The 22172-nt window shown below is 42.0% G+C and overlaps 1 protein-coding gene across 5 annotated transcripts in view; it reads left to right on the forward strand.

Annotated features, from left to right (window-relative positions):
* The window catches only part of LOC125458742 (MORC family CW-type zinc finger protein 4-like), a 121897-nt gene that overhangs the window by 43013 nt on the left and 56712 nt on the right, over positions 1-22172 (forward strand). For all 5 annotated transcript variants that reach the window (XM_059651433.1, XM_059651434.1, XM_059651435.1 and 2 more), the window contains exon 9: positions 1968-2071. In XM_059651433.1, coding sequence (XP_059507416.1) covers positions 1968-2071 — 104 coding nt within the window. The remainder of the gene's footprint in view (positions 1-1967; positions 2072-22172) is intronic.

A 22172-nucleotide genomic window follows, 5' to 3' on the forward strand; every position in this document is an offset into this window, starting at 1 on the left:
GACAGTCGTAATTTGCCAATTAAGGGGCACGCTTGTCAACTGCCTTGTTAATGGTTCAACTCCTCTCCACAAATATACAGCTTCCGATCTTAGCAAAAGCACAAATAAGCTAGACATTAAGAAAATTTGACATGAAAACTAGAGCAGTTACCTGGTGACTTCAGCTCATTTATACAGGTTGGCTGGAGACCTGGGGAGGCACAATGCCTGTGTGGTTTATGGAAAGAACTGTCGAGAAGGGAATTTGGATGTTTGGGTACTCAGCAAGAAGTGCAAGTTCCAGCGGAAAGCTGCTGGCCAATGAAGACTCAATGTCACCTCCCATTGTGATGGAAATCACAAACGCGCAAAGAAATGGAAAATAGTAGTGACCATACTCAGAATAGGTAGCGTAAATGTCTCAACCTGTGAGGAGGAGGCTGTAGGATCCATTGATATAAGGATGTTGAAAAGAAAACAATATTATACATAGAGCCATGCACTGTACAAGACACAGGCCAATGGGGTTCCTAATCACAGGCCACAGTGATGCAACTGTCGCATGTTTGCTGTGTATCCCCTTGCCCTAGACATCACTGACCGAACTCATTCATACCAACACCAGAGGGCTGGAGTATATTATTCTCAGCCAGCTACAGAGCTGTCATATTGAGGTGTTCACCAGACTGTGTTCCCACACTTTTTAAGTTTGATGCTTCCATTGATGCAGGTGGCAGCCTTGCCAGTGCTTCCTCTGAGGCCTCCGTATTCTCATCCTCAGAGCCTGAGGAGTGGGGATCTCACCAGCACCTTGTACAGTAGCAGTGAGACTTCCCTACTCTTTACTCAACCCCTTCAAATAATGGCCAACATTCCATTAGCCTTACCTGCTCTTCTGTATGCTGTTTCATGCACATGTACCCTCAAGTCCCTATGTAGTGCAGTTTTATGCAACTTTTCTCCATTTAAAGAATACACTGTTCTTTTGTTCTGCCTTCCAAAATGAACACTTTCTCACATTTTAGTTGTTTATTCCTGGTGCAGTTGGAAGAAGGGTGAAGAGGTGGCCCGAAACAAATGACTCGGATGCACCAAGGGCTTTATGAGTTATTGGTCTGGGAGGATGGGGGCAGTGAGAGGGGCTGAGGGAAGTTGTTGCTAGCCATAATGAGAGTGGCCGAACGTATGCCTTGGTGTGGGCTAAGTGCAGTCGCAGCAACAACAATTGTGAGATGACAAAGAGAAGCTTGTGGTACTTTCTCTGTACTGCTGGTCATTGTTCTGCACAGATCTCATGGCATCCTCACTGGGTGGCAACTTCAGACTGAGCTGCAGGGTCTGGTGTCAGGGCCTCCTCTGTGATTCCTCCAGGAAGATGATTTGTTTCGTTTGCACCATCCGCTCCAATGGAGCCTCCAGATCTCTGTTGGAGAATCATGGTGCTATCTTCCACTTCTCCAAAATCTGGAAACATCCTTGACTAAGCAGGGCAGCTTTGGAATGCCAGTCCTCATCCATGTCCACGGTTGCCTTTTAAATAAGGCTCAGATGCAAGGGATACCAGTCTTTTAATGAATATCCACTGAGTGGTGAGTTCCTAGAATGCTGCATGGTAAGCTTAGGTTTGGATTGGACTGAGAGATGATGTGGGATAAGAGAGGTAGATCACAAAGGGCTTTTAAGAAGATATTGTGAGAAATCTGCTAGGCCTTGTCATGGAAATCACTCCAAAAATATTAAGTCATACTTAACCAAAAAAAAAATTTTGGCTCAAAATAGTTAATCAGGATGAAATGAACAAATCATGTCTAATTTCATTAATGGTCACTCAGAGTTATAAGTTTTTCACATATCATGTTCTGCAGAACAGTAAACTAGTCCTCATAATTTACTTATTAATTAACATATTTTTGGAGCTTACAGTTTACCTGAGAAACAACTGCATAGAGCAATGAAGCAATTATTTTGTTTGCATTTTTTTTCTCCAGTCAACCAGCAGAGGATGTGGAGTTGGTGTAATTGGAATTATTGAGTGCAATTTTCTCAAGCCAGCACATAATAAACAAGATTTTGAATACACTAAAGAATACAGGTAAGAGTGGACAAGCACTAAAAACGGCAATATTTAAGATTTAAATGTAAGTAGAAAGACAAAGTCAGTACAGACAGGACATAAACACGACCTGGTAGTCAAAGCTTGCCAGAGGCATAGGTTTCAACTTGAAACTTTTATGTAACTTGAAAATCCAAAGCCAAAATAGAAAACATGATAAATACACTACAAAGGTATCAATGTCTGAAAAGAAGGGTTGGATATTGAATTGATCTTTCATTTCAGTTGTAACTAAAAACTGGAATTAACCAGCCTTTTTAATAGAACTGAATAAAAACATGCGTGGGTTATACTGATTCTTGTCAGATCTTGGGAATTAGATGATTTAATGGTTTGAAAATATTGCTGTTGCAAAACAGGAATGAAGTAATTCAATGTATAATAAGTATGCAAAGATCAACTCAAGTAATGATGGGCTATTAAAAGAACAAACTGAAAATGACTAAATCAGTGAAAAGGGTTGGCTTTAACCATATGGGTATATAAAATAAAACACTAGTATTTGATGTGAAAAATTGTGTTAGCATGATTGCCTTGAGTTTAAATCGAACATGGTAGAAATGGAAGCGATGAGCTACAGGGAGTACAATATCAAATTGTGCGGATGACAAAATCTGGCAATGCAGTGAATAAGACAATAGTAGCAGACTTTGGGGTTGGAAGCTTCTTAGAGTTAGACAGGCCCTGAAAGTTGCAACAATCCGATACAGCCTGTGCTGGAATTCACTGTGCTAGTATTACCTCGGGAGGCTGCGAAGAGAAGTCAGATATGTTTTTAGATCTTGAACTTGTCGCCTGTGATTTTCTTGGGTGGCTAGTTAATCGCTAATTAATTAACTAACTAAACTGTAGCACTGAAATGTGCAAGGCTACAGACCAGGCGCTGGAACAAGGGATGATAATAGGCAGCTACTTCATCTTTGCACTGGCACAAACATCATGAGCTGATTGACCCTTTTCTCTGCTGCAATTTTCCTTTGGTTTTGTGTCCAAAGGACAGGTTTACTGTCCAATTATGGATAGCTGTCAAAGTTGTCATGTCAATTAGAGAGCTTCCACCTTGATAAGTGTAGCAGGCTGTAATTTAGGGTCAGTAAGAGAGGGCCATTTCAACATAGGTGTGTTTTGTTCAGATTTCTAATGAAAAAATAACTTTAGCAGCTGGGATATTACTGTGAAGTGGGAGGAGCCTTTCTAGTTATTAGCTTGTGGCTGTGTTGCATTGAGCCATGCACTGTGGATCTTTAAGCTGACTTGAGCACTGCCCAAATCCCCCTTGCCAGTTGCTGGGCCTCCCTACAAGCATTTAAACGAGCCATCACAGCGAGCCAGAATCTGCGTGAAATGAATTGAAAACTACAACCTTGGTGGCGCAGTGATTAACACTGCTGCCTCACAGCGCCAGGGACTCAGATTCAAATTCAGCCTCAGGTGACTGTCTGTGTGGAGTTTGCACATTCTCCCCGTGTCTGCATGTGTTTCCTCCGGGTGCTTCAGTTTCCTCTCACAGTCCAAAGATGTGCAAGTTAAGAGGATTGACTATGCTAAATTGCCCATATTGTTCAAGATGTGTACATTTGGTGTGTTAGCCGTGGGAAGTGTGGGGTTACAGGGAAAGGGTATGGTGAGTGGTCTGGGTGGGATGGCCGTTAAAGGGTCGATGTAACTTGTTGGGCTGAGTGGCCTGTTTCTACAATGTAGGGATTGCAGGATTCTAATTGAACTCAATTAAATTTATCTTGAGCCTGATTGGGTAGCTACCAGATGTGTGCTGTCACTTCGATCGTGTTCTGTGAAAGCAGCATGGAGGTGGAATGGAGACAGAGAACTGTCACAAGAGCCAGCCACTAGGGGCTATAAATACAGCCCAGTAAAGGCCATAAGACCATAGCAAATAGGAACAGGAGTAGGCTACTTGGCCCCTCAAGCATGCTGTGCCATTCAATAGGGTTGTTCTGATTTGACATTCCTCATATCGACCTTGTTGTGTTTTCCCATAACTCTTGATTCCCTGCCTGATCAAGAACTTACCTATTTCCACTTTAATTTTGGAGAAGCGTCTACTCTCTGTGAGAAAATGTTCCGAAGACTCTCATCCCTCTGAGAGAAGAAATTCCTCTCTATTTCAGTCTTAAACTGGCATGCCTTTATTTTGAGACTGTACCCTCTGGTCCTAGATTCTTTCATGAGGAGAAATATCTTGTCAGCATTTACCTTGTCAGGCCACTTAAGAATCTTGTGTGTTTCAATGAGATCACCCCTCATTCTTCCAAACACCATTCAGTGGAGTCCTAACTGTTTTAACCTTTGCTAAAAGGACTGTCCCTCCATAACAGGGATCATCCTCGTGAACCTCCTCTGGACTGTGTCCAATGAATTAATATATTTTCTTACATATAGGGACCAAACTGCTTACAGTACTCCAGATGTTGACTCACCAGCTCCTTGTACAGTCGCGGTGAGACTTCCCTACTCTTGTACTCCCAAACCCTTGAAATAAGGATCAACAAGGTAAATACCTGCTTGGTAGTGAGCTATTGACACCCTACCATCCACATCAGAAGTCATAGAACATAAAACAATACGGCACAGAACAGGCCCTTCAGCCCTCAATGTCGCGCCGACCAGTGAACTAATCTAAGCCCATCCCCCTACACTATCCCACCATCATCCATATGCTTATCCAAGGACTGCTTAAATGCCCCTAATGTGGCTCAGTTAACTACATTGGCAGGCAAGGCATTCCATGCCCTTACCACTCTCTGAGTAAAGAACCTACCTCTGGCATCTGTCTTAAATCTATCACCCCTCAATTTGTAGCTATATCCCCTTGTACAAGCTGAAGTCATCATCCTCGGAAAAAGACTCTCACTGTCCACCCTATCTAATCCTCTAATCATCTTGTATGTCTCTATTAAATCCCCTCTTAGCCTTCTTCTCTCCAATGAGAACAGACCCAAGTCCCTCAGCCTTTCTTCATAAGGCCTTCGCTCCAGACTAGGCAACATCATGGTAAATCTCCTCTGCACCTTTTCCAATGCTTCCACATCCTTCCTGTAATGGGGCGACCAGAACTCACGCAATATTCTAAGTGAGACCGCGCTAACGTTTGTACAGTTGCAGCATGACATCAGTTCCAGAACTCAATTCCTCTACCAATAAAACCTAACACATCGTAAGCCTTCTTAACAGCCCTATCAACCTGGGTGGCAACTTTCAGGGATCTATGTACATGGACACCAAGATCCCTCTGCACATCCTCACTACCAAGAATCTGTCCATTGACCCAGTATTCTGCCTTCCTATTATTCCTACCAAAGTGAATCACCTCACATTTATCCATATTGAACTCCATTTGCCACCTTTCAGCCCAATTCTGCAGTTTATTCAAGTCTCCCTGCAACCTGCAACATTCTTCCACACTGTCCACCACTCCACCGACCTTAGTGTCATCTGCAAACTTACTAACCCATCCACCTATGCTTGCGTCCAAGTCATTTATAAAAATGACAAACAGCAGTGGTCCCAAAACAGATCCTTGAGGCACAACACTAGTAACCGGACTCCAGGCTGAATATTTTCCATTAACCACCACTCGTTGCCTTCTTACAGAAGGCCAATTTCTAATCCAAACTGCTAAATCTCCCTCAATCTCATGCCTTCGTATTGTCTCCAATAGCCCACCATGTGGAACCTTATCAGAGGCTTTACTGAAGTCCATGTACACCACGGCAACTGCCCTACCCTCATCCACATGCTTGGTTACCTTCTCAAAAAACTCAATGAGGTTTTTGAGACATGACCTGCCCTTGACGAATCCATGTTGACCATCTCCAATCAAATTGTTGCTTGTTAGATGATTATAGGTCCTGCCTCTTATAATCCTTTACAAAACTTTTCCTACAACAGATGTAAGGCTCACTGGTCTATAATTACCTGGGTCATCTCTACTGCCCTTCTTGAACAAGGACACAACATTTGCAATCCTCCAGTCTTCTGGTACTAAACCTGTAGACAATGAGGACTCAAAGGTCAAGGCCAAAGGCTGCTCTACCTCCTCCCTAGCTTCCCAGAGAATCCTCGGAAAAATCCCATCCGGCCCAGGGGATTTATCTACCTTCACACCTTCTAGAATTGATAACACCTCCTCCTTACTAACCTCAATCCTTTCATTTCTAGTAGCCTGTAACTCAGTCTTCTCTTCTACAATATTCTCCTTTTCCTGAGTGAAAACAGATGAGAAATATTCATTTAGCACCTCTCCGATCTCCACAGGGTCCACACAAAACTTCCCACTTCTGTCTTTGACTGACCCCATTCCTACCCTAGTCATACTCTTATTCCTCACATACCTATAGAAGGCTTTAGGGTTCTCCTTTATTCTACTTGCTAATGTCTGCTCATTTCCCCTCCTTGCTCTTTTTAACTCTCTCTTTAAATCCTTCCTAGCTAATCTGTAATTCTCCATCACCTCATCTGATCCGTCTCGTCTCATCGTCACATAAGCCTCCCTCTTCCGTTTAACAAGAGATACAATTTCTTTAGTAAACCATGGTTCCCTTACCTTATCACTTCTACCCTGCCTGACAGGGACATACCTATCAAGGACACGCAATATCTGTTCCTTAAACCAGCTCCACATTTCGATTGTCCCCATTCCCTGCATTTTGCTACCCCATTCTATGCTTCCTAAGTCTTGCCTAATTGCATTATAATTGCCCCTCCCCCATCTATAACTATTGCCCTGTGTCATGTTCCTGTCCCTTTCCATTGCTAAACTAAACGTAACCGAATTATGGTCACTCTCTCCAAAGTGCTCACCTACCACTAAATCAAACACCTGTCCCGCTTCATTACCAAGTACCAGATCCAGAGTGGCCTCCCCTCTTGTCGGCCCTTCGACATACTGTGTCAGGAATCCCTCCTGCACACATTGGACAAAAGTTGATCCATCCCACGTACTAGAATTATAGCATTTCCAGTCAATGTTGGGGAAGTTAAAGTCTCCCATAATGACCACCCTGTTCCTTTCTCTCCTGCCCAGAATCATTTTGCCAATCCTTTCCTCCACATCCCTGGAACTGTGTGGAGGCCGATTAAAAAAACTCCCAGCAGTGTGACCTCTCCTCCTGTTTCTGACCTCAGCCCATACCACCTCAGTAGACGAGTCCATATATTTCCAACTGCACTATCTCTGCCTTAGTTTATTTTCCACCTAAACGCTCTTACTTGATTATTCCCATGCTTTCCTGACCAGCATCCTATATTCTATCCTTCATAAACTTGAGCACTTTGTCTCTCATTCTTCCTGGTTTAACGAGAGTAGTCTCCTACAGTTGATAAAAATACAGTTTTTTGTATTTTTGCAGATAGCTGCACATTACATTGGTACAACAGACATTGTTACAGAGACTCTGTGGAGGACCTAATGTTGGGTCATATTCTGACCATAAGACATGAGTAAAAATAGCTCATACAGCCATTGAGCCTGCACTGTCATTTAATAAGATCATAACTAATCTGATAATCCTCATCTTCACTTCCCTGCCTTTTCTCCATAACCCTTGATTCTGTTCCTGATTAAAAACTCTCCATCTCTGCCTTGACTATACTTAATGACCCAACATCAACAGCCTTCTGTGATAAGGGATTTCATGAATAACTATTATATGAGAGAAGAAATTCTTTATCACCTCTGTCTTCTGCTCACAGAGAGTGATGGGTGCATGGAATGCACTGCCAGCAGTGGTAGTAGGTTCAGATATGTTAGGGACATTTAAGCAACTCTTGGATAGGCACATGAATGAAGAGTATGCAGGTTAGTTTGATCTTAGAGTAAGATAATAGGCCGGCACAACATTGTGGGCTGAAGGGCCTGTACTGTGCTTGACAGTTCTATGTCCATTTCCATTAGCCCTACCTGCTCTACCTCCTTGTTGAGGAGAATACTGAGATACACGCTACTAGACTAGGTGGGATTGAGGTTCACAAGGAAGAGGTATTAGAAATCCTTCAGAGGGTGAAGATAGATAAGTCCCCTGGGCCGGATGGGATTTATCCTCGGATCCTCTGGGAAGCCAGGGAGGAGATTGCTGAGCCTTTGGCATTGATCTTTAACTCGTCATTGTCTACAGGAATAGTGCCAGATGACTGGAGGATAGCAAATGTGGTTCCCCTGTTCAAGAAGGGGAGTAGAGACAACCCTGGTAATTATAGACCAGTGAGGCTTACCTCAGTTGTTGGTAAAGTGTTGGAAAAGGTTATGAGGGATAGGATTTATAATCATCTAGAAAAGAATAAATTGATTAGGGATAGTCAGCACGGTTTTGTGAAGGCAAGATCGTGCCTCACAAACCTTATTGAGTTCTTTGAGAAGGCGACCAAACAGGTAGATGAGAGTAAACCGGTTGATGTGGTGTATATGGATTTCACCAAGGCGTTCAATAAGGTTCCCCACAACAGGCTATTGTACAAAATGCGGAGGAATGGAATTGTGGGAGATATAGCAGTTTGGATTGGAAATTGGCTTGCTGAAAGAAGACAGAGAGTGGTAGTTGATGGGAAATGTTCATCCTGGAGACCAGTTACTAGTGGTGTACCGCAAGGGTCGGTGTTGGGTCCACTGCTGTTTGTCATTTTTATAAATGACCTGGATGAGGGCGTAGAAGGATGGGTTAGTAAATTTGCAGACAACGCTAAGGTCGGTGGAGTTGTGGATAGTGACGAAGGATGCTGTAGGTTGCAGAGAGACATAGATAAGCTGCAGAGCTGTGCTGAGAGGTGGCAAATGGAGTTTAATGCAGACAAGTGTGAGGTGATGCACTTTGGTAGGAGTAATCGGAAGGCAAAGTACAGGGCTAATGGTAAGATTCTTAGTAGTGTAGATGAGCAGAGAGATCTCGGTGTCCATGTACACAGATCCTTGAAAGTTGCCACCCAAATTGACAGGGCTGTTAAGAAGGCATACAGTGTTTTAGCTTTTATTTATAGAGGGATCGAGTTCCGGAACCAAGAGGTTATGGTGAAGCTGTACAAAACTCTGGTGCGGCCGCACTTGGAGTATTGTGTACAGTTCTGGTCACCGCATTATAAGAAGGATGTGGAAGCTTTGGAAAGGGTGCAGAGGAGATTTACTAGGATGTTGCCTGGTATGGAGGGAAGGTCTTAGGAGGAAAGGCTGAGGGACTTGAGGCTGTTTTCATTAGAGAGAAGAAGGTTGAGAGGTGACTTAATTGAAACATATAAAATAATCAGAGGGTTAGATAGGGTGGATAGGGAGAGCCTTTTTCCTAGGATGGTGACGGCGAGCATGAGGGGGCATAGCTTTAAATTGAGGGGTGAAAGATATAGGACAGATATCAGAGGTAGTTTCTTTACTCAGAGAGTAGTAAGGGAATGGAATGCTTTGCCTGCAACGGTAGTAGATTCGCCAACTTTAGGTACACTTAAGTTGTCATTGGATAAGCATATGGACGGACATGGAATAGTGTAGGTTAGATGGGTTTAAGATCGGTATGACAGGTCGGCACAACATTGAGGGCCGGAGGGCCTGTACTGTGCTGTTATGTTCTATGTTCTATCTGTGTACTAGTTTTCTGTGTTTCATGCACAGGTATTCCAAAGACCCTTTGTGTGACAGCTTTTTGCAGCTTTTCTTCACTTAAAAAATATTCTGTTCTTTTGTCTCCCCTTCCAAAATGAACAACTTCACATTTCCCCATATTATGCTTCATTTGCCAACTTTTCCCCCCACTTAGTTAACCTCTCAATATCTCTCTGTAAACTGTCTGTAACTCTCTCACAAACTGCCTTTTGACTTATTTTTCTGTTGCTTACAAATTTGGCTATAATACTTCTGCTTCCTTCCTCAACGTCATTAATATGTATTGTAAACAGTTGCTGTCTCAACACCGATCCCTATGATCCGTTAATCACAGGTCACTAACCTGAAAAAGAACCCCTTATCCCTACTTGCTGTGTCCTGCTTATTAGCCAATGCTATATTGATACAAAATACTACCTCTAACAAAGTGAGCTCTTATGACTTAACAATTGTGGTGTACTCTGTCAACACCTTCTGGAAGCCCAAACATAATACATCTACTGGTTCCTGTCTATCCTGTCTAGTTAAGACTTCCTCAAAAAACTCTCATAAATTTGTCAAACACAATTTTCCTTTCATGAGGCCATGTTGACTCTGATTAGATTATAATTTTCTGAATGTTCTACTATTGCTTCGTTCGTAATTGATTCCAAGTCTTTTTCCAACAATAGATGTTAGGCTACTCAGTCTATAGTTACCCACTTCTTGCCTCTCTCCCATTTTGAATAGGAGTGTCAGTTGGCAGTTTTCCAATCGTCTGGTTCTTCTCCAGAATCCAAAGATTTTTTGGAAAATTAAAGCCAATGCATCTACTACCGCTGTAACTACATCTTCTGGGATTCTAGGATGGAAGTCATCTGAACGAGGGAACTTATCTGCCTTTAAGTCCCATTAGTTTGTATGATACTACTTCTCTAGCAATGTGATGTTACTTAATTCTTTTCCCATATTCTTCAGTGTTAATGGGATATGCGAAGTATCTTCCATCATAATGACTGATGCAAAATATGTGTTTAAATTTACTGCTGCTTCCTTGTCCCCCATAACCATTTTGCCCATCTCCTTCATTTTCTCACTGGTCAATTTCACATTACTTCTCTTTTCCTCTTTATATGTTTAAAGAAGCTCTTATTGTTAGTTTTATACCCTTTGCGTTTATATCTCTGTTTTTATTATCTTATTAGTTCTCCCTAGCTAGTTACTAAATTCATCCCAGTCTTCTTCACTGGTTTTGGCCTCCTTATACGCTTCTTTTCTCAACCTAGTATTCTTCTTAAGTTCTATGGTTAGCCATAATTGGTTTTTCCCTCTCTTAGAATCTTTCCTCTTTACTGGGATGTATTTTGCTGACAGTATTGGATTGCCTCCCAAAATGCCTGCCACTTACTTTCTGTCATTTCTACTAATCTATCTACTCTGTTTACTTTAGTTAATTCCATCCTCTGAGAAAGGTTTGGCATCACAGGCAAAGTCAGGACTCGTGACAACTGAAATCATCCAAAAACATGTGTTACAGTAGCAGCATCACAACGTAGATATTGAAGGCATGAACTGAGTTATTAGAAAGACATAACGGACACTGTTACCATCATGAGTTTGGAAGCTGATTCATGTTTGCAAATTATGTATGAGAGGTATACTTCTTTAAAAATAGATCACCACCAAATCACTCATGTTTCCAATCAATCAGTTAATATTTAACAAGCAGGAGCAGTGCAATATTAATAAAAATAGGGGAAGGTATGAAGAGATAGAGGAGATATGACATACTATGCTTACTACTAATAATTAATAGGAATCGGGTGAGGACAGAAAGACTGAACTGGACTGTGGAGAAGAAACTTTGAGAATAATAGTATATTTAACCATAGTTAAGAGGGCGAATGCACCAAGCTCAAGTCACACAGAGTGTCTTTTTTTTTATGGGCTAATTTTCATCCGTGTGCTGTCCTGATTTACAGAACTAAAGTAATGGAAGAGGTTGTCACCTTCAGTGGAATTGATTTCTATTCAATTCTTACAAATTTAGAATTCTCTTTTATTTTCTGTTTGAACTTCTAACACAAATATCCTGGGAGGGAGGTTTGCTAGAGCTGTACGGGATGGTTTAACCTAGTTTGGCAGGGGGTGGGAACCGGATTTATAATTCAGAGGATGAGGTATTCAGCCTTCCAACCGACACAACGGGGAGTGAGGTTGTTAATAAAGAAATGCAGTCGATGGAGCGTACTTGCGGACACTGAGATGGTTTGAAGTGTGTATACTTCAATACTTGAAGTATCAGAAATAAAGCGGATGAACTTGGAGCATGGGTCAGTACTTGGAACTGCAGTATTGTGGCCATTACAGAAACTTGGGTAACTCAAGGAGAGAAATGGATGTTGGAAGTTCCGGGATTTAGATGCTTTAAAATAAATAGGCAGAGTGGAAAAAGAGGTGGGGGAGTGGCATTGCTAGTCAGGGCGAGTATAGCAGCTTCTTAAAGGCAGCTCAAGAATAATATGTCAATAGAGTCAGTTTGGGTTGAGGTCAGGAACAAGAAAGGAGCAGTCACTTTGTTGGAGTTTTTTTATAGACCCCTAATAGTTGCAGAGAAGTAGAGGAGCGGATTGGGAGGCAGATACTGGAAAGGCGCAGAAATCATAAGGTTGTATTCATGGGTGACTTCAACTTTTAGTTGTAATAGTTCACATGGAGCAGATTTTGCCCAGTGCATTCAGGAAGAATTCCTGACACAGTATGGAGATAGACCAACATGAGGAGAGGCCACTTTGGATTTGGTGCTTGGCAACGAACCGGGCCAATTGTTAGACCTGTTGGTATGAGAGCATTTTGGCTAGTGATCATAACTCTGTTTCTTTCATCATAGTCACGGATAAGGATAGATACATACGGCAAGGTAAAGCTTATAATTGGGGGAAGAGTAATTACAAATCAGTTAGGCAAGAACTGGATAACATAAATTGGGAACAGATGCTGTCAGGGAAGAGCACCACAGAAATGTGGAGATTGTTTAAGGAGTGCATACTGCATGTGCTCAATATGTTTGTCTCTTGCAGGCAGAGAAGATGCAGTCGAGTGAGGGAGTCATGGTTCTCGAGAGAGGTTAAACGACTAGTTAAGAGGAAGAAGGAGGCTTAAGTAAAGTTTAGGAAAAGAGGAACGGAAACGGCTCTAGAGGGATACAAGTTAGCCAGGAAAGAGCTAAAGAAAGAGCTTAGGAGAGCTGTAAGGGGCCATGAGAAAACCTTGGCAGATAGGATCAAGGAGAACTCCAAGGCTTTTTACATGTGTGTGCAGAACAAGAGAATGACCAGAGAGAGGGGAGGGCTGATCAAGGATTGTAAAGGGAATTTGTGCACAGAGCCTAAAGAGATAGGACAGTTCCTTAATGAATATATTTCTTTAGTATTCGCAACTGAGAGGGACCTAGTTGTAGAGGAGGACATTGTGAAGCAGGCAGGTAGGCTGGAGGAGTTTGATGTTAGTAAAGAAGGTATGCTAGGAATTCTGAGGAAGTTGAAGATATATAAGTCCCCCGAGCCTGATGGGATTTATCCGAAGATTCTGTGGGAAGCGAGGGACAAGATTGCAGGGTCTTTGGTAATGATCTTTTCATCCTCACTGCCCATGGGTATAGTGCTGGAAGATTGGAAGGAGGCAAACCCTATTCCCTTGTTCAAAAAAGGGAACAGGGATAACCCCAGAAATTACAGACCAGTTAGTCTTACGTCAGTGGTGGGCAAATTATTGGAAACGGCTCTAAGAGACAAGATTTATGATCACTTGGAAAGGCACAGTTTGATTTGTGATAGCCAGCATGGATTTGTGAGGGGTAGATCATGCCTCACAAACCTTATTGAATTCTTTGAAGAGGTGACCAAACACGTGAATGAAGGTGGATCAGTGGATGTGGTATACATGGATTTAAGTAAGGCATTTGATAAGATTCCCTATGGTCGGCTCATGCAGAAGGTAAGGAGGCTGGGATGGGGGAAATGTGGCAGATTGGATTCAGAATTGGCTGACCCTTAGACGACAAAGGGTGGTAGTGGACGGAAAATATTCAACATGGTGCTCAGTTATGGGTGGTGTATCACAAGGATCTGTTCTGGGGCCTCTTCTATTTGTGATTTTTGTAAATGATTTGAATGAAAGAATGGAAGGGTGGATTAGCAAGTTTGCGGATGACATAAAGGTGGATCATGTTGTGGGCAGCGCAAAGGGCTGTGCTAGGTTACAAAGGGACATTGATAGAATGCAGAGCTAGGCTGAGAAGTGGTAGATGAAGTTTAACCCTGAAAAGTGTAAGGTGATTCATTTTGGAAGGACAAACTTGAAAACAGAATACAGGGTTAATGGAAAGATTCTTGGCAGTGTGGAGGAGCAGAGGGCTCTTGGAGCTCATGTTCACAGTTCCCTGAGAGCTGCCACCCAGGTGGATAGGGTTGTTAAGAAGGTGTATGGTGTGTTAGCTCTCATTAATGGAAGGATTGAGTTCAAGAGCCACAAAGTTATGCTCCAGCCATACAAAAGCCTGGTTCGCCCACATCTGGAGTATTGTGTTCAGTTCTGGTCACTTCATTACAGGAAAGATGTAGAAGCGTTGGAAAAGGTGCAGAGGAGATTTACCAGGATGTTGCCTGGAACGGAAGGAAGGCATTACAAGGAAAAGTTGAGAGAACTAGGGCTTTTTTCTTTAGAACGACAAAGGATGAGAGGTGACTTGATAGAGGTGTACAAATGATCAGAGGTTTGGATGGAGTAGACAGCCAGAGACTTTTTCCTTGGGTGGAGGTAGCTTTTACGAGGGGCCATTGTTTTAAAGTGAAAGGAGGTAGATATCGGGGAGATGCCAGAGGTAGATTCGTTACTCAGAGAGTGGTAGGGGTGTGGAATGCATTGCCAGAGAGCATAGTGGAGTCGGCCTCATTAGGGGCATGAAAGTGGCGATTAGATAGGCGTATGGATGATAGTATAATATAGCGGTGGAGGTTTGATAGACTTAGGTTTCGGGTAAACGTTCGGCACAACATCGTGGGCCAAAGGGCCTGTACTCTGCTGTACTGTTTTATGTTCTGTGTTCTACCTGGTGTCAGCCAGAGTGAATTCAAATGAAATCAGTTTTCCAACTTTTGGGTTGCAAGTCAATTTCATGTAGTAATTCATTGAAAACTGGCAAGTTGCCCTGTTGTCATGATAAATCACATAATGCTTTGGTCAAATGGCAGGTTGTGTTCTATGTCCAGTTTTGGTCCAACAAAATAACTTTTTAAGACTTAAGTGTAAATGTTCAGTACTAGGCATTTGAATATATACTAATACATTTGATTTGGCATTTCAGGCTGCAAGTATTCTGCATGTGCTTCCTTTTAAAAAGGTTAGACAAAAATCTTGACACTTAAAACTGAAAGATAGCTTTGGGAATTGACCACCAATTTTCTGTGTTCTTCTGTGTTTGATCAGACTTCACAGAATGACTTTTAAATTAGTGTGAAGGCAATGTCTGGAATTGTCACCAAAAAAAATTTTAATGCTCTTTACGATCTTTAAACGATCGATAATTTGTATGGTAGGTATTTAAAGCAAAAATGAACAGATTTGTCTGTCTCCAATTGTACTTGCAAGTTCAGAATATTTTAATGATGACATTGAAAAAAATTGACACCTCCATTCACCTCTTCCAAATGCAGACTTTGATTGGCAATTTCTGTAATGTATCCTGGTATCATAATATGTTGAGTTCATGTGTTTCTTGACTTATGTTTCAGCGCTCTCTGAATCTATTTTTAATTCTTCCACAGTATGGTCATAGTTGTGAGATTTTTAAAAATGTATCTATGTGCTGTTTACACTTCAACTCAGTTTTTAAAATAAATTACTTTAAGATCAGATAAAATCCTGCAAGTCAGACTGTTGTCTTTTTCTGTAGTACAGTACAACAGTTTGGAGAGATCTTCTTTTAACACCTTACGATAAGAAATATTATAACTCTAATGTAATTTTAAAATAGACTTATGATCAGGAAATCCTTATTCAGAAGCAATTTTTATGCTGATATGATAACCTACACCGATGCATTCTTATGTGGTACTATTGGAATTATTACATATTTTTCCTACATTATTTCCTCATCCTGTGTATGGCTGAAATGAACATGATATCAGGTGATACAAGACTACTCAGAGATAAATTGCAGCAAGTGTTTAGATGACAAAGCTGTACGTGTTGTTCACTAAACGTTTGATGCATTTTGGTAAAGTCAAGGCATACACTTTCTAGATAGACTTTTATTTCAACCTACCGTTTGCCTTGTTACCTTTAACTCGTAGACATTTAACATCCCATTAACAGAATTAGATAGGAACAAATTCCTCTCTTTAATGAACAGAATTATTCATAAGAATATATACAAATAATAATATATTGCAGTATTATACAAACTTTAACACAACTAACCTCCTGGGACTTTGCTGTCATTTTAACAGTCTTATATCTCACATCTGCTGTTCTCTTCAATATAATAAGCTGGTCAGAATTGGTGTATCTCAAAAACCCATGCCACACATTTTGAACAAGATAAATGCCAGGCAATGACAGACAATCTAACCACTGCCCCTTGACATTCAATTGTGTCACCATGACTGAAACCCCACTAGCAACATACTTGGGGCTACCCTATGTTAGAAACTCAACTGGATGTGCCACATAAATGCAGTGGCTACAAGAGCAGGTCAGAGGCAAGGAGTACTGCAGCGAGTAACTCATCTTACTCCCTAAAACCTGTCCACTGTCTACGGGGCTCAAATCAGAAATGTGTTGCAATACACCTCTCTTGCCTAACTGAGGACTATTCTACTATCCAGAACAAGGCAGCTTGCTTGATTGACACCACATACATGAGCTCCACTCTCTCCATCACTAATGCTCAGTAACAACAGCATGCACTGTCCACAAGATGCACTTCAGGAACTCACAAACGATCCTTAGGCAGCACCTTCCAAATCCATGACCACTTCCATTTAAAAGGACACGCACATGCATGGGAACAACACCACCTGCAGGTTCCGCTCTCCAAACCAATCACCATCTTGACTCAGAAATATATCTTCATTCCTTCGCTGATGCTAAGTCTAAGACCTGGATTCCCACCCTAAGGGATTGTGGGTCAATTTACAGCACATGGAATGCAGCAGTTCAAGAAGGCAGCTCACCACGACCTTCTCAAAGGAAACTAGAGGTGGGAAATTAATGCTAACCGGCCAGTGACACTCATGTGCCACCAAAGAATAAATAAAAGAACTCATTTTAGGATATGGGAGACAAGTGGGAAGAGACCATTGAGCTCTCAGCAGCCATTAACATAATGAATGGTGGAGCAGCCTCAAAGAACCAAGTGGTTTACTCTTGCCTCTGTTTCTCTTTTACTTTTCTGAAAGCAATGATAAAATTCATTCTGATCATTGTTGAAAAAATATGAATTACGCAGATTACATTTCTGACACCACCAGAATCTAGAAAGCCTGCTACTTGTTGTCACTTGCTTAGCTGCATCCTCGCAACTACTGCAATTTTTCATTCTTAACATTGTGGACAGAGGAGCAGAAGTCGGCTATTCAGCCCATCAAGTCTGCTTTATCATTCTGTGAGATTATGGTTGATCTGATAATCCTCAAGTCCGTTTCCCTGCATTTTCCCTAGAACTCTTGATAAAAATCCACCATCTCAGCCTTGAATATACATAATAGCCCAGCCTCTACAGCCCTCTGCTGTAAAAAATTTCACAGATGAATAATTTTCTAAAAGAAAAATATTCCCCCATATTAGTCGTAACGTTACTCTGAGTTTATGCCTCAGGTCCTGGATTGTTCGACAAGGGAAACAACCTTTCAGCATCTACTCTGTTAAGTACCTTAAGAATCTTCCATGCTTCAATAAAATCACCTTTCTTTCTTCTAGACTCCAGAGAATTCAGGCCCAGCCTATTTGACATCTCCATGTTAGCACTCCACCACCACCACCACCACCAAACCCCCCCCCCCCCCCCCCCCCAATCCTGGAATCAACTGAATGAACCTTCTCTGGACTACATCCAGTGCTAGTATATCTCTGCTGATATAAGGGGCCCTTTGTTTACACTGCTACAGCTGTGGCATGACGACTGCCTCGTATAGTTGTAGCAAGGCCTAACTTGCATTGTACATAGCCATATAGGAAAGCTGTCAAGTGGAAAATATTTATTAATGCCAACTATTATTCTGATAGTTCAGTGCTTATGTACTGTGCTTAATTAGGTCACAATACAAAATACTCCAGCTTCAAATTCTTTGAAACCCAATTCCAGTAGTTAATCTGTGATTAGGCTCACCAGCATTGACCCCTGCATGGGTTTTGGAGATAAATAGAGCAGAACGTAATTTGCATGGGTAGATAGACACAAAATCTTGATTATTACATGTCCAGGGCGAATCATGTAAAGAGCACTGGGGTGCCTTGGAGTCAGCTTTCAATGTTTTGTAGGCCATTGAGCTGAAGAATGATTCCACATGTTGGCCTTTTGAGGTATGTTGAGCCCTGAATGAGTTTAGAGGACAAAGCAATTGCTATATGGTAGAAGACTATGATTCACTTAATATGCTGTGTACCATCCTGATAATCGGTTAATGCAATTATAATGGAGTTGTTGATCAACTTCATTTATTAGTCCACAACATAGCCAGATACAAGGGTTGGAAATTCAAATGGTGAGAAGATTTGGGAGTCATAGATCCAAAGTCCACTTATTCTGTATACTGTATCCCAAAATATTGTCTCTTGGAAAACAATTGTAATTTTCATGTGAATGGATCAATACTAATTATTTTCACCATCTTCTTGGAGACCATCTGGAATGCAAAAACAATTGCTGGCTTCTTTAATCTACAGTCAAAACAAACTTCTCAATTACCAGGAGTGACAAAGGGTGACTGAGGCAAGGTCACCACACTCAAAATGTTAAGTCTGATTTCTCCTCACAGATGCTGCCAGATCAGCTGAGCTTTTCCAGCAACCTCCGCTTTTGTTTCTTAAATACTTCTGTCTTGTCTCCTCAACTTGCACCTCCACCAATAAATATAAAGACTCCTGAATTTCTTCGTTGGTAGGATTGAGACCATCTGATCAGCTGCATCTGCCATTGTACCCAAAACAACTGTTGTCAAAGTCACAAGTGACATTTGGTGTGACGATGACAAAGGTAGGTTATCCTCAATTGTCCTTCTCGATCTGACTGCGGAGTTTTACATGGTTGACCATGCCAGTCTTTTCCAGTATCACCTCATTAGGGCGAGATTACACTTGGTTGATTCCACACTTACCTGGTCTATTACTTGATAGTTATCACCAGCAATGGCTTCCTGCTCCTGCACCCTTACCTGTGCTACCTCCCAAGAATCTATCCTGTCTCTTACGTATTCAGTGAAACAATCCAAAAATTGATTATTTTTTGCCTGTACACTGACTGAATCCAGTTCTACTTTACCACCAACTCTCTTGACTCTTTCACTGTTGTTAACTTATCAGACTGTTTATCTGATATCCAGTTCTGAATTAACCAAGTAAGAATTAGGAAGACTAAAGCCGTTATCTTTAATCCCTGCTGCAAACTCAGTTCCTAAATTCATTACTTTATCCATCTCCCTGCCAACCATCTAAGGCGGAAACAGACTGTTTGCCACCTTGGTTCATTTATTCACGCCTTGGCTCATTTGCTGCAGAAACCCTCAAATGTGCAAGAGTTAAGTGAGTTGGTACCTCTCTTATCTTTTGCCTTGGCTATTCCAGTGCGTGCAAAATGTGCTTTTGGGCGGCACGGTGGCTCAGTGGTTAGCACTGCAGCCTCACAGCACCAGGGACAAGGTTTTGATTCCTGCCTCGGGTAACTGTCTGTGTGGAGTTTGCACATTCTCCCTGTCTCTGCGTAGATTTCCTCTGGGTGCTCCGGTTTCCTCCCACAGTCCAAAGATGTGCAGGTTAGGTAGATTGGCCATGCTAAATTGCCCATAGTGTTCAGAGGTGTGTGGGTTATAGGGGGATGGGTCTGGGTGGGATGCTTCAAGGGGCGGTGTGGACTTGTTGGGCCGAAGGGCCTGTTTCCACACTGTAGAGAATCTAATCTAATATTCTGCCTCCAGTGAATATAAAATGTTATTTAAATTCTGCTGCGTGACTCCTGGTGACCAAGTTCAAATCATTCATCAGCATGCCTTCAATGTCCTAGGCTCGTCAGTGATGAAGAAGCAGCTCAATTTTCAACTTAATGAAATGTGAGGCTGGATGAATACAGCAGGCCCAGCAACATCTCAGGAGCACAAAAGCTGACGTTTCGGGCCTAGACCCTTCATCAGAGCTTTTGTGCTCCTGAGATGCTGCTGGGCCTGCTGTGTTCATCCAGCCTCACATTTCATTATCTTGGATTCTCCAGCATCTGCAGTTCCCATTATCACTGATTCAATTTTCAACTTCCTGTTTTCTGAACCTACTGTGACCTTATCCCCTTCCCACCTTCATAGTTGACGCCGACACTGCCACCATTCTTCACCATTCTGTGTTTATGTAATTTTAGCCTCTTAATCATTACTGATTTTAATTGTCGCTTCATTGCCTAGACCCTGTAGAATTCCCCTCCTACAACTCATTATCCATCCACTTGTCCTCTGCTTTTTGTGGTCGATATTAATATCATGTTATTTAACTTAGTATCTGGTTTTGCATTATGTCATACCTCTGATGCACCAAGGGATGTACGGTTCCATTGGAGGTGATGTTGAAAGCTGTTCCTTTATTGCTAAAATTTCTGCTTAGTCAATATCGGATATCAGATAGGCAATGTGACAAATCAGAGTGTTGAGGGATCTAATCTGGGGTGAAATAAAGCTGAGTGTCATTGAGACATAAGACGAATTGCTTTGGGTTTGGGTGTTTTTGCTTTTGGCTGATTTTGCTAAGGGTAGCATGTGGTTGAGATACAGGAGATTAGACTTTTGGGAATCTCTAGAGGTGCAAAGATAAGATGGGAAAATGCACCATTTCAGGTGATTTCCAGGTTATGATTAGCAACAGAAGCAAGCTTGGACAGTTCCTCCCAGCTGGATGATAGAGGAGAAACTTTGGAGAAAGATGATTTGGCAAGCTTTGTCGATAGCTTCAAATAGGTCTTGAAGAATGAAAAGAAAGAGCTTATCATGGTCATAAAGAATGTCATTTACTTACAGATCAACTTTGTTTCAACATGTTATGACACACCTCCATGGCAGATGGGACTTAAACCAAAACTTCTGGTCCATAGGTAGGAACAGTACTGCTTGTGCTTCAAGGCCCCTGATAGCCAATGTCATTTATAACTTTAACAAAGTCCCTTTCAGTCCTGTGGCCAAATTTGAAACCTCAGTGGAGGGATTCAAAAGGAAATCTTGTAAAAAGTCGACTCACATTCAAGGAATGAGAACAACGACTAGATAAGACAGGGAGGATGAAAATGAGGTGGCAGTTTGAAGGTTCAGAAGGGGCAAGAATAAGTTTTTAGAGGAGATGGGTGATGGCAGCAGATTTGAAAGGGGTTAGAATTCCTTGGAAAGGAAATATTAGCAATGTCTGCGAACATGAGTTTCAGTAAAGGAGGTTGAGTGGTCATTAATTTTCTGGAATAGAATCAAGAAAGCGGCAAATTGGAAAGTAAACTTGATATCACAATCTCATAAGTCATAATCTTACTGAATGGCAAAGCAAGCTCACTGTTTGTAAGTCCAGTTTGCCTGGATAAGTGCAGCTCCAGAAACACTCAGAAAAGTTGACACCATCCAGGACAAAGCAGTCCACTAGATTGGCACCACATCCACAAATATCCATTCCCTCCACTACCAATGTGCAGTAGTGGCAATATGACTTACTTACAAGATGTACAGCAGAAATTCATCAAAGATCCTTAGGCAGCACCTTATGAACCCGCAACCACTTCCACCTGGAATGACAAGGGCAGTAGATACAGGGAACACTACAAACTGCATCAGATAGCAAGAACTACAGATACTGGAGTCAGAGATAACGCAGTATGGATCTAGAGGAACACAGCAGCACGCGCTGCACTAGAGGAGCAGGAAGGCTGACGTTCCAGGTCGGGACCCTTCTTCGGAAGTACTCCATACTGTATTGTCTCTGACTACAAACTGCGTGTTCCCCTGTAATCCACTTACCATCCAGACTTGGAAATATGCCATTGTCCCTTCACTGTCACTGGGTTGCAATCTTAGAACACCCACCCTAACAGCATTGTAAGCCAAGCTACAGCGCATGGATTGCAGCAGCTCAAGAAGGCAGCTCACCACCATCTTCTCAAGGGCAACTAGGGACAGGCAATAAATGCTGGGACAGCCAGCAACACCCAGGAATAGACGGAAAATAATTCTCATGGATAAGATGAGGCCAAAGAATGCATGACAG

This window comes from Stegostoma tigrinum, chromosome 15 (assembly GCF_030684315.1).
Source record: "Stegostoma tigrinum isolate sSteTig4 chromosome 15, sSteTig4.hap1, whole genome shotgun sequence".
Classification (NCBI taxonomy): Eukaryota; Metazoa; Chordata; class Chondrichthyes; order Orectolobiformes; family Stegostomatidae; genus Stegostoma; species Stegostoma tigrinum.